Source organism: Pagrus major, chromosome 4, assembly GCF_040436345.1.
Source record: "Pagrus major chromosome 4, Pma_NU_1.0".
Taxonomy (NCBI): domain Eukaryota; kingdom Metazoa; phylum Chordata; class Actinopteri; order Spariformes; family Sparidae; genus Pagrus; species Pagrus major.
In genome coordinates this window covers 35,493,655-35,507,214 of record NC_133218.1, presented here as the reverse complement: position 1 = coordinate 35,507,214, position 13,560 = coordinate 35,493,655, and the positions used below count along the sequence as shown (strand labels likewise).

At 39.7% G+C, this 13,560-nt stretch overlaps 1 protein-coding gene across 3 annotated transcripts in view; it reads left to right on the top strand.

The window, feature by feature from the left end:
* The first annotated feature begins 2,632 nt into the window (after nt 1-2,632).
* Nucleotides 2,633-13,560, top strand: part of LOC140994900 (leucine-rich repeat-containing protein 49) — a 38,977-nt gene continuing 28,049 nt past the window's right edge. Inside the window, exons 1-9 of one of the 3 annotated variants that reach the window (XM_073464735.1) lie at nt 2,633-2,677; nt 4,180-4,307; nt 4,593-4,658; nt 4,745-4,814; nt 4,962-5,198; nt 5,340-5,442; nt 5,943-6,146; nt 6,989-7,055; nt 12,279-12,422. In XM_073464735.1, coding sequence (XP_073320836.1) covers nt 4,227-4,307; nt 4,593-4,658; nt 4,745-4,814; nt 4,962-5,198; nt 5,340-5,442; nt 5,943-6,146; nt 6,989-7,055; nt 12,279-12,422 — 972 coding nt within the window. In that variant the 5' untranslated portion in view covers nt 2,633-2,677; nt 4,180-4,226. Of the gene's footprint in view, nt 2,678-4,094; nt 4,308-4,592; nt 4,659-4,744; nt 4,815-4,961; nt 5,199-5,339; nt 5,443-5,942; nt 6,147-6,988; nt 7,056-12,278; nt 12,423-13,560 lie in introns of those variants that run through there. The other 2 variants (XM_073464736.1, XM_073464734.1) reach the window with 2 other exon arrangements.

Sequence of the window (13,560 nt, the reverse complement as noted above, 5' to 3'; positions counted from 1 at the left end):
ACTTCGGTGGCAGTAATTGCTGTTGTCACCAGGAGGTAAAATATGTAACAGTGGGGGAAAGTGCTGACACGTGGCCCACAGTGTGAAACTAATCTAAGAATTCTTGAATACTTTGGGTTACTGAAAACAATAGTTGTATTTTTTCCCCTCGCAGAAGCCACCCCGTCTTTGTCTTTGCAAAGCTTCGATTATTGACACGATGTGACAGATGGAAGGGACCTCGGCAACCAATCTGTTTCTTCCATGTTTGAGTAATACTGCAAAATATGGGGGATGGTTGAAACCTTGTGAGGAAGTGTTTGCAACCCCCATCTCTTGCAGCCTTCACAGCAAACAGAGCGCTGTGTAGGGCATGTGTATTTGTAATGAGCATTGATGTAATCAGTTTCAGGGGAAAAAGATCTTGCATCAAATTAATTAAAATAAAAGAAATGGATGTAAAGCAATAAAGTCTCTTATCACAAATCCCTTTGGAAATAAAACAAATCATGTCAACTCATAAATTACTAGGGAAGTGGGATACTGTGGCCAAAATCTAACACTACTACCTGAACCATTTTTGTTTTGTGTGTGTGAAAATGTAACACTTAACCCAGTTTTACAACCATCCCAGTCTCCCCTAGTGTTGTATACATGTAAATAATGAACTGAAGCCTGAAATCATTCACTCAGGCCTGTCATGTTATCCATTTCCCCTGTGTGAACGGCATAAACCTTTTCAGCTTCTCTGTATAAACAGAAAGGAAATGCTTGATAAATGGACTGGCGTGAGTGCTCTCTCGCACGCATGCACGCACACACACACACACACACACACACACACTGCCAGATGGTAGAAGGCAGCAGATCTAGAATACATCACCTAGTACTGTAATATTTGTCACATTTTTTAACATGAAGTATGTTTACAAATAATACCCGTTTCTACATCTACGCATGTGTCCTGTCAGTCAAGGCGGGGGCCATGCTGTGCTGCTGCTGCCAACAAATCAGCACTGCTGGTACATTTACACCTGGTTTATTTTTAGATTTCTTATGATTACAAAAAAAGCAACCAACAGTATATATTGTTTGATGTGCCGTGTATCAGACTCAGACTGAATGTGTTTAGTTTTCTTGAGTCTCGTCTAGTAAGATCCCATTTTCCTTCCTACATGTGTCTGTCTTGATACCTCTGGGTCTAACTTTTAGAAAAACTTACATTGTAACGTGTTTAATGTCACTCTCTTGGCGACATGTAGGATTCGTACTCCAAACAATAGGGGGCAGCCATATTACTGGAGTAACCACTATCTAGCTACTGTTAGCAAGTCAGCGGGGGTTAAAGTGGGGTCAGCCCCAGAGTGCCAGGAGCTAAACCTGGCGGAAAACCGGACAGACTAAAGTTACTCACAATCGCCTTCAGAGGGACAAAGTGGTTATTACAAGACAGAACGGACCAGGGCTAGCTGGTGATGTGAAAAAGTAGTACAAAGCCTTTTGTTTCTCTCTCCCCAAGACCTGTAAACACACTTTAATGTGTAAAATTGGTGGATTTACCCTTTAGCCTTACCCTTTAGAGGAAGAGAAATGGATGGTGACATTATAACTAAGATAACATAATGAAGAAATGTGCACCTTTAGGGCAAGAAGGTATGAGATACAGATAAAAGGTGACTAATACAGGAATAACACATTTTATTGGCTGTGTTTCTTCTGGGAATGATGTACGAGAGAGCTACGCATGAAGCATATTACATATGTAGATCTATCTATACAGAACTGTACATCTGCATTGTATGTTTTCAATGTGGCCTGTCATACAAATTGCTGATAATCGCCTCCCATAATGTGTGTCAGCCTGCGCTTCATGAATAGATTGTGACAGGCAGTGAGTGGGATGTCCCTTTTGATGAATCTGGACTTGTGTTCTGTGAGCAACCGCTTATTACTGCCAGAGTAAAAATGGCTGAAAATACACAACATGATCTGTTTTATTCCATTTGGTCTTCTGTGGTGCTTCCGACTGAGATTAAATGGGTAGTCACCAGGGTTTTTTTTGTAAATGCACCATAAAAAGACCGCCAAAACTGTGGATAAAGACAGTGCCACTTTGAAATAGTCCTTTATCACAGTGGACATTTTCTTCCTGCGTGATCACAATGTTGTTAATCTAATTAGTTATACCCCCTGCCTTTGCTGCTACGACAGGTAAAACATATTCAGCAGCAAATGCATCGTGTAGTGTTTCACATATAATTCAATACACACACAGTGGCCAGTTTATAATAGTACACAAATTGGATGCTAGCGATAACAGTGTTATGAAAGTGGAGATGTTTGGATTAACCTAAAGTCAAATGCACCATGATGCCCAGCCGAGTGGGATTTTAAGATACAGTGAACAGGAGGATAATGCCGGGGGTGAATTAGCACAACATAATTACAAGATATCCAAGAAATGCAAGTGACTCACTGCCATGGCTCATTGGCACACCTAACTGGAGCAGAGTCATCATTAGTGTGATTGCTTCCACCTGTGCTTTTTCGTGTAATGACAAAATATGTATTGTTGGAAAGGCCTGTTTTCAATGTCCTTTATCATTATCATAGCAACCTCTCTCCTCAAGATTACATCAATTTCATCTGGAGCAAAAAATTACGAGCATATAACAAGTCAGAATGATCAAAGGTGCAGGTAAAAGTAATTGCTTTTTAAAAAAAAGTGTTTTGGTTGAATAGTGTTTTATAATTATGATGGAAAGAATCTGCACGGCTATTATGTGTAATTTGCATCTCTACAAATGCAGCACTTTGTGTCTGCAGTTTATGTCAGTGTGTTACCTACTCGTACTGGGTCATAGAGGCCTTTCATATACAACATTTTGTCTTAATGTTGACTAATGACTTATTAGTTGCATAAAACACCAACATTTTGCTCATATACTGTAGATCTATCTAATTTCCTTGCTGCTGGAAAAAGCTGACTGCAGCCACATCTCAAAGGTCTCTGTCAGAGGCTACAACTGTTTACTTAGGCTAGTGTGTACGTCAGATCATTTGTTTTTCTGCTGTATTTACTCTGCAGCACGTGTACTCTGGGAGGTCATGTACGATGTGGCTGATATTTAACCTTGACTTGTTTAACTGTGGGCCCCAACTGACTCCTGTCCTGCTTACTCTCTATACATTACACTGTATGGCATCACACGCCTTACAGAGCCAGAAACCATTGGTGGAATGTAAACTGAGTGCATTAGCTCAAGTACTGTAGCTCTACAAGTACAAATTCATGATACTTTGATTTATGAAACTTTATACTTTTGCTCTACTACATCTCAAAAGCAAATACTGTACATTTTACTCCACACCATTTGCCTGACAGCTTTAGTTACGAGGTACTTTTCAGATTACAATTTCTGGTACGCTTACTCCCCAGTGAAAAGCACGAATGGCCTGTTCCTTTATGGTTCTCAAAGCAACACTACAAATGATGATCTTACAGAATATGATGCATTGCTGTAGATTAAACAACCCAGTAGTAGTAGTAGTGGTTAAAATTTAAGTAAAAACCAACATACACATTTAGTGCCGTGGTAATATTAATCCACAAACATCAGATATAACAATAAAACAATGACAGGGACCATTTTATTTCATAATGAGTACTTTTAGTTTTCATACTTTTACATTTTTCTGATAATACATACTTTTATTTTAGCAATATTTTAAATGCAGGACTTTTACTTGTAGTTGAGTATATCCACTGTGTGGTAATAGGGTCTTAGAAACCAAGAAGAATTTATTTGAATTATGTAAACACAATACAAACTGAAATGATCTACAGCTCAAAGACACAATAATATGAATAAGAGACTAATAACTTCAAGTTAAAAACCAAACCAATCCAAACTTTTAGCAAAACAAACAGTTTCCGCACTAGTTTCTCCACGGACTGCTTTTAACAGTAACACGGGAAGTCACTGTAACCAAGCAACGCCGTCGTTGCCATGGCAGCGGTGCCTGTCTCCCGCAGAGCCGCCGGCTCCGAGGAAGTTTTGCAGCGCCTGAAGTAAAGATGAATATCGGATTTGGAGCTACAAATTTCAGTTTTAGAGATTGCGTACGGTCGCAAATGAGTTTTTGCGTATTTCCTCTGAGTATTCATGACGTTTGTAATTGAGCTGTCTTTTCTTCCAGCGTTCACGTCCCGTCGCCTCTTGTTTACTTTAGCAAACGTTAGCTAAATGGAGCCGGAGCGGAGTGAGGGCAAAACGATGCGAGCTCAGAAACACAGCAGCGACAGATGGGACTTTCTCGCTCCCAGGGTATAAAACACTTTTTAAAATTTTTTTTTTTACTAGTGTTTCACATAATAATGCTATATAGGCTAACTATAAAAAGTTTAAGCCTCGGGCCAAGTGTCGAAAATGATTGGTTGAAGTCAGTAGCCTAGCTAACCTTTGAGTTTATCACTGCTCTTTTTTGCGTTATAAATAAAGTTATTTTAAAAAGTTAGTAGTCTAGCTATATGTTAATGTTTGAATAACGTTAAGGGCTTTGTATCTTGTTTCATGCAACACAGTTCATCTATTAGTCAAATATTTTTGCAGGTCAACAGCTGCAAGTTGCACCTGACAACTGTGAAATCACTGGTGCCTGAAGGAGCCCAGAGGATGGTGAGTAATGACGAAGAACACACAAAAAAAGGCCAGTGTGGCTGACTTCCTAAACTTCACAGTTTATCATGTTTACCACTTAACAGACTGATTCTCAAGATCTTCTGAAGGAAAAATACATGAACACCCCCCAAACAATTAATCATCCTAATCCAGGTAAGTGTGACCCAATCCACTCATTCCCCCACTGATCGCCCCAGAGGTTTTTATGCGATTCAGCATTGTATTGTGTATTCATGAGGTATGTAGACAATCTTATGGACAGTTTGCACTCTTTGTTCCACTATACCATACCCTCTGTAGAAAACAGGTCGCTTGCCCACAGCCATAGAGGACGTGTCTACACACCTCCAACGCAGTCATTTGCCAGTGACTCTACATATTCTGCACATAATCTAGGACCACTAGCGGGTGGTTCTCATTGTGGTTTGGATGTAGCTTCACATGCTGCACAAGAAGCTAGAGACAAATCTAGAAGACCAACCCACAGTGCAGGGACTTCTTACCACCGTAATGTCTTAAACCTCCCCAAGCCAGCAGGTAAATATGGCAGTATCACTCAGAAAATAATCAGGAATTTTTAAACTAGTTGTGTTGTTAATTTTTAGATATAGAGTTTGTACAACATGTACTGCTTTTCATCCAAAGCCCTATAATTGTGTATCTTGAACTGTGTGTCAGGTGGTTCTGGGGGATATAAGTACAACACAATCCGTGGCTTTCCCTTCACTCGATTGCCTTGGGACAGTTTTTCATCCAGTTTTCAACGCATTGACTTGGACAGGTACCTCTGCTTTTTCTTTTTGATTTTCTAACTATTAGAATTTTATCTGTGGAGGTAAAATCTTTGAACTGTTCATCGGATAAACATGTCACGAATGAGGGCAGTTGCGTGTATCTCAGCTTGCATTGCTTTCATATAAAAATATGAATCATCTTTATGCCATTTAGTTTTGTTGGTTTTATGAACTGAGTCTGGCTGCCACTGTATCTGTAGTACAAATAATGACTTTTGCCTAAAATGGCTTCAGGTGGCCACCAGGGAGCAGCAAAGTCCCTTAGAATACCCAACACTTGTCACCAAGGATAAATGTTTGCTAAAAAAGAATAAAATCACTGCTGGAAAAATCAGAAATAAGTCAATCAGTATTCATTAAATAATAGTTAACCAATAAAACAGTGTTTTGATCACAAGATTGCATGCCCTGGAGGTGAAATACAGTTGTTATGTCATGAAAAAATAAGCAAAATAAAGCTTAGACCATGCTAAATATAATGTTCCAGGCACTGTTTGGAGGAATGTCCCCAGCTGGGTATTATGGATGGACTACAGCTCCTCAACCTCCAACACAATCTAATCACAAGGATCCAGCATCTGTCACAACTGCAGCAGCTCATCTTCCTGAACTTATATGACAACCACATCTCTGAAATGACTGGCATCGAGGCTCTGAGCTCACTGAGGATCCTCATGCTGGGGAAGAACAGGTTGGTTGACATCAGACGATTCACAAGAAAACAAACACAAGAATAATTGTCTGAATTGCCTCTGTTACACAGGTGGTACTGTGGAGTTCATATTTATGGTAGTAAAGCAACATTTTCAGGGTAGGTGTTAGAGTAAAGATGCCAGATGAATACTGCTCTTTAATCTAACATTTGTAGATCTTTATTTTAATGTAAAATGCAGCATGTCATCACATTTACAAGGTGATCAGCTAAATCCTGACATGTGTTGCTATTGGGTTACTCAAGACAACATTTTACACATTTTATATACTAATTGTAGCTACATGGTAAGATTCAGATATTAATGTTTTCCAGCAGGTGCCTGTTTTTGTTAGAAAATCAGTCATTTTGGTGTTAGTTATTCTTGTTTCAAAATGTCAGCAGGAGGACGATTCGGGTAACTAATCACTGTGGATGCTCTGGCATTTGTTTCATGTTCTGTTATACATGGCCTTTGTCTTTTTAGGCGTACATACTTCAGGGCCATGTGTGTCTTTTGAAGAGTAAAGAATACTACTGATTGCCTTTCCATTGCCATTTTCAAAAGACTACAGCCTTTTATCCTTACATGTAATTTGATCTGAAACCATATGGACAGTCCTGAACAATAAGTCACTGTACACTACTCTATGTTCTGCTTCCTGGGGGAATGTAACCTTTAAATACGCTTGTTGGCCAGTGGGCTGTCCACTTTCCGGTGATTTTCCTGAGATCTTATAGTTGGCTGCACCTGTGCATTAAAGAATGGGTAAAAATCTGTTATTGATCGTTGACAAATAGTTTTTCATGTCCTTTTTATGTGACTTCTTGTTACTTTTCAGAATCCACAAAATATCCTGCCTGGAGAGCCTATCCCATCTAAATATCCTGGATTTGCATGACAATCAGGTACTGTTCCTTCACTCTCCTCCCACCTAAACCATGTCTGTGTATGTTAAGTCTACTTCATTTGGCTGCTTTTTGATGCTGTAACTGGAGATCATGACTTTTAGCTGCAGAGTTGAGCAGAAGTCTATTGTATCTTCCACCTCCTCCACACTGTGTCTAACTAGTGGTTTGTTATGTGAGATGCAGCTCAGAGTCAAACAGACATGACAGCAGGAGGCCAGGCGTGAGAAACCAAGGCCTCATGCTCATTTTAGACACTTCATTTCAGTCCACTGGCTTATAAAGTGATGTCTATTCAGGACAGACATCATAGCCAAATTGTCCACTTGTTACTGTCTAACATCTCAGCAGTGTGCCTCTATTTCGTGGCTTAAGTGTCCTAAACAATACTGGCATCAAATTGGTCATGTCTAACTCACTTACTTCTTCTGTTTGAAGGAATAGTTCACCCAAAAATGAAAATTCAATCACTGTCTACTCGCCCTCATGCTGATAGAAAGTCAGGTGAAGAACAAAATATTTCTGGAGCTTCACAGCGTTGCAGCATTCTCCTAAACAACTGAAGTAGATGGGAAATAGTTTTGAAATGTAAAAAACAACTAGCAACAACAAAAATAATAATAATAAAATGGCTCCATACAGATCGTCCGGTGTAATCCAAGTCTCCAGGAGCCCCGAGGTCCGAAATTGATTTGAAAAACTGTCACTTACACCCTCAATGCGCGGTTGAGCTTCAAAAAGGATGTAAATAACATCTTTAAATCAATTTGGGATCTCTGCACTTCAGGGAATTTGGATTATGCCGAAGAGCTGTATGGAGCCATTTTATGTTTTTTTTTGTTGTTTTTTATGTGTTGTTTTTGTTGTTGTTTTTCCCCATCTACTTCAGTTGTTTGGGAGAATGCTGTTTTGCTGTGGAGCTCCAGAATTATTTTGTGGACTACGAAACTTCACTTTGAAGTAAAAAATCTGATGGCCGTTACGATCACCCTCTTACCTACCACAGTTGTTAGGGACTCAACTTCGGCATTTGTTTTTGTTCCCAGCACTGTGTGAGAACAAATGATTGAAAACGATCAGAGCCCACATGGTCTCCCACATCCATTTCCTCAGTGACCCCATTATAATATATTCAACAGGCACAACCGTTTCTATGTTTTCAGCATTGGAGCTGTAGCAGATAATGCAGTTCCTCAATTAATTTGAGTCTAAATCTATTATGGGGGCTGTTTGTTCAGCATGGCTCACAGATATTAAAAGCCTGAGAAATCAACTGATGAGGATTTTAGCAGCTCCTGGAAAGAGAAGATAAAATAGAAAGGCTTCCCTTGGTCATATTAGTGTTTTGCCAGCTTTGCCGCCTACGCCCCCTCCTCAGAGAGCTTCTCCAGAGTCCTGGTAAGACTCCATCCCTCTCTGATGTTGGCTGCTCTTTGCATGAGCAGGCGTCCCAATTACTATTCAATGACTGGCTCAGTGTTGTTATTCTTCCTGACAGAGGATACTTTGTTGCCTGAAATTCTGTTGTTGTTTCCTATCTCTATATTTTATTTAAACAATTCTGATAATGTAAGAATTGAATGAAAGACGTTTTTTAAATTGAGAAATAGATTATTTTATGCTGTTCTTGTTGGTTATCAGAGTTTATTATATTCATAGGTAGTCATTTGTTGGCAGGCGCCTTTTGAGGAGCAGATGATACATCTATTATTCCGACCAGGACAGGTTGCTTTTCACTCACTGACTTCATAACCCCACATTTTGTGCACTGAGATAACTGTTAAATTACCTTTCCTCAACGCTGTCCAACCTCACCAGAGACTTGACCACCCAAATGTAATGTGAATTGCTGCACAATGATGATACAAGATGATGAAGTGAGTGAAGTCAGCAGTGGAATTTTTGGATGAACGAATTCAGATAATGTTAAAGTCACGGTTATTCCACCCAGTTGACTGGTTGTTTAGTCTTTATGGGCCGTAGAAAACCAGCTGCTTGTGGTCTGTCCTCGTGTGTGTGTGCTTTAACCACAAGCAGTACATCACTGTCATCCTCTCTTCCTCCCATCCTCTAGCAGGGAGGCTCACATCACTCCTAACCTATCCTTTTACCAGCATCCGTAACAGGATGTCGCTTCAATTCCAGTTTAAAGGAACTATTCAAAAGTAGATATTCTCTCTGGGAATGTGGATCCAACCCACAGTTGGTCTCAGTGACCAAGTGTTGGGGTTACAATGTGACCTGACATTGTTGGATAACCAATCTTTAGTTTGGCTGTGATGTTTTCCACTCGAGCAGTTTGACTTAAATGCTCTCAGAAGACAGAGGAGAATGCCCTAATAAAGAAACAGTATCACAGTTAGAGAGGTCAGTTTAAGCTTGCGTCCATGGTATAAAATAATACGCATCCTACAAATCGAGATGATGATTTTGATTAGGTTTGACTAAATCAGTCATGTGTGGTAAGCATAGTATACTGGGTTAGGCTGAAGCTGGAAGATAGGAGGCACTAGGCTTTGCTGTCATTAATAACACCCGTAACTAAAGGCCATTATATGAAATGTTTCAGGTGTGATTAGTTATTTTTTACAAAGATCATGTCTCTCATTGATTTTAACTCTCCAGGCAAGAACAGGCCTCTGTCCCTGTCCTTTTGTAAAGTCACATTTAAAATAATTTTCTGCTAATGTTTAAAGATGTAAATGTAACATTTCTGCATTAAAATGTTTAAAAATGACTTCACCTTCGTTAAATACAGGATTTTGTTGTCCAACAATGGTCAAACTCAGAGTGATCCATAAATTTACTCAAGGTAACGGTGCATTAAATTGGGACGCCTGTCGCTTCTGGGAGAGGGTCAGAGAATGAGGAAGGAAGTTTGAGAACTTAACTAAACATAACCAAAATATGTCATAGTTTTGGGACTTAGTTTAGTTGTTTCCCTCTTTAATTTTGTAGATTATATTGAGTTTTACGTTCCGCATCCTGTCTTTCTCTTTTTTCCAGCTCTTTTTTTCTGCTCACCTGCGTTTCTATAGTTAATCAGCCCTTGGTATTTAAGTCTATGTTTTTCCTTCACTATTTGTTGGTGTGTATGTGTTTCCTGTTCTGTTTTCCAAGGTCCTGCACTTGAGCCTCTCGTGTCGTCCATGGTCCTGCTTTTGTTCCCCGTGGCTTTCTGATTTTTTTGGTTTACTTTTTTGTATTTTTTCTCTAGTTTTTCTTGGATTCTCCTTGACCCCAGCTGTTTTGTTGGCTGTCTTTGTTTTTAAAGCTTGCTTTTTGTTTTTTAACAATGCCTTCCTCTGTGTCTTCCGTTTGGATCCCTTTTGCCACAACATAACAAAATATAACCTCATCCGTTCTCCTACTATTTCTTAGTAAACTGAAAATCTTAGTAGTACAGGTTGACTGATTGGTTTTACAGATTAATTGGCAATGATTTTACAAACTATCAGTATCATTGGAACTGCCACCATTACTGGCTATGGCTCCTTAGCCTCCACCAGTAACCAGGGGACATTGATTAACGTTTGTCAAAGGAAGTTCAGGCTACATAGACGAGTCAAGTTAATGTCATTACCTGACATAATTCATATTTAAATAAATACATTTATGATTTATGATGATACTTGAGTTTGATGTTCAGCTCATCCGTGTTCATTTCCGTCTAATTATTTTGCGTGTGTGGTTCCAGCCAGTTATTTAACAATCTGTTTTTTCTGACACCATACCGTAGATAATATATGGTCCTTTAAAAATCCACTATTGGCTGACCTTTACTTAGTAATGTAGCACAGCACAGGTCAAACACCATCATGTAAGAACCATCTGAACATCTTGGATACCTGACCTACACCACTGGAAAACACCTAATTCATGGTGTGTAACACAAGATCCTCAAATATTTTCAAATGGGACTATCCAAATCTGCTTCAGTGCATGTAGTGATACTGTGTGTGTGTTGACAGAGGTCTGATATGAAGACGCCTGCCTTGCTTAGGTCAGGGACGCCCAAATCTGTGCCTGAGATAATGTTAACCTAGTGAGGTTGTGTTTTTTTTTCCCTGTTTGGGCAATTAGTGTTTTTTCCTCACCTTAATTAATTCAAAGATGATTCACTGAGCATGTGGCTGTTTTCCATCCACCCACTCACACATATTTTTTCGTCTTGATATTTTGAACCACACGCACGCCTGCCTCTCTGAGCTTTTACGCACTATTGTCCCGTTCTTCTGTGATGACTGTGTGTTGACTGAAAGTGTCAGCGGCGACACTACAAAACAACTATTGTAAAGGCCATTGAATGCAGCGTAATGATCTCACTGTGTTCATCCATCACCAGATGAGGCTGCTTAATGGCGGTGTTTGGGGTGGACTTGATGCACTCAGTTTATTGTCATTTTCTCTAAACAATGCTGCCACCTGTATATGCACAGCCACTGTCAGTGCACATGGGAAAATCAGAGCCAGCACAATTCAGTGAACTTTACCAGAAGGTTTACATTTCTCTTTCAGCTAAATTTCTGTTCCAGTTGACCTATTTAATATTTGAACTGTGGTGATCCTTGTGTATTGTATTTTGAAAGAGTACTTGAGCCCCCGGCTGCCCTTATAACCTTATTCTGACATGTACAATATGCCTTACAGGGGTTAACATATCATTCTCAGGTTAACAGCCACCAGGAATTCATCTGAAGTGTTTTAAGTGTAATTATGACAGGGGCCCTGAGTTCTCTCTCCCAGAGAGATGAGGGGAGAGAACTGGGTATCATTTCAGTGCTGACTGACCCTCATCTACTTGTTTGTTAGGATTTGGCAGGTCAAACAGGAGTCAAGGCTTGAAGTGACCGACTGCATATCAGCTATTCATGATGTTCACAAGTGATACAGATTGTTTCTGTGAAGTGGTTCATTCTGAGGAACACAGGGAGTGGAAATCATTTTAATTTTAGTGTAATTAGGCAGAAGGTGTAGTAGCCTCAGGCATCACAAAGAAAAAGGAGCACACAGCTTTTTGGCTTTCTGACACCCTAAACTAATTATCTTTAAATGCATGATTTGAATGTGAGACTGAGCACTGACTGTGTACAATTACACATGTGTTTACTGCAAACCCTGCCTCCCTCTGTGTCTCTCTGTACGTACAGTATGATTATCAAGATTGCTGTTTTCTGTCATTTTATGTAATTCATCATCTGTCTCGCTGTGCTTTTCAAACAGATCAGCCGGATAGAAAACATGTCTCACCTGAGCGAGCTGCGAGTGTTGAACCTGGCAGGAAACCGCATCTCCAGAGTGGAAAAACTGCAGGGCCTGGACTGTTTGACTGAACTCAACCTACGACACAACAGCATCTCTATTGTGGTGAGGGGCCTCTTTCCCAATTAGTGGCAGCCTAAAGCTTTTTATTCACTGCATGCTCACTATTATACTTCACGTAAAGAAATAGGCGCCAACTGTTTACAGTGAACGCAATCTCATTTTAATCATGTGTTAGGTTTATGCTCTTTCCCTTTCTGGGATCTCTATTTCATTCTATGCAAGTAGAAAGATTATAAACATGTGTTACAAGATATCCCACCCTACAGGTGAATAGGGTAGAAAGTCTTAAATATAGATGTCATCATGAACTTTCCCAGTTTATTACTCACATTGAGATTATTTTACTTATTTGAGTACTGGAAATCTGTACTCAAGTACAAGTACAGTTACATTACCGAACTCAATGTGTATTTTAGACATTGTCTTTCCACTTGTCTGAAAGAACACGTTATGAAGGGAAATATCACAGTCTCAAAATTGTCTCAGGGTACAGTAGATGCAGCCTTGAGAACTTTTGCTTTTTCTGCTGCTGTAGCAGGATTGAACAATTTTTTTGCACACTGAGGTCTAAACATCTGCATTGAGTCTGATCTGTACCTCTAATATTAATGCATCATCCACTTGTACTGACAACTGTTGAAGTTCCTGCAGCTGCAAATGATACATTTCCACTATTTTTGTCTGCATTTTGACGAACAAATAAACAGGCTTCCCCCCCGAGAACTGCTCTGCAGGAAAATATTCCTCATAGGATGAATGTGCTGGTAGCGTGCTTCATCTTTCATCTTCATGTCATCCCTTTGGAACAGGTCCTTTGGATGGTTAGTGTTTCCCCTGTTATGGGATCACATGTAGAAGTTTTTACTGTCACAAAACAACAAACACAGAAATTACATCAATAGAATCTTTGTGAGAAAGTCTGTGGTGAAATGTATCTCGATGGTGTTACCCAGGGAGACGTAGCTCATTACCCACAACCTCCCACAGACTTTCTGGCGCAGTGAAAGAGAAACTGGATATTCTTAACACGGAAATTCACTCCCCTTGGTTTCTATAGTTTTAATCTGATAAACAGAACCGTTCATGCCAAAACAGGCCCCCTAATTTATATGCAAATCCCCTAAACCCTTTCCTGCTTTTGGGGGTAGAAAATACAAACGGAATCGAGAATTGTGTTGTA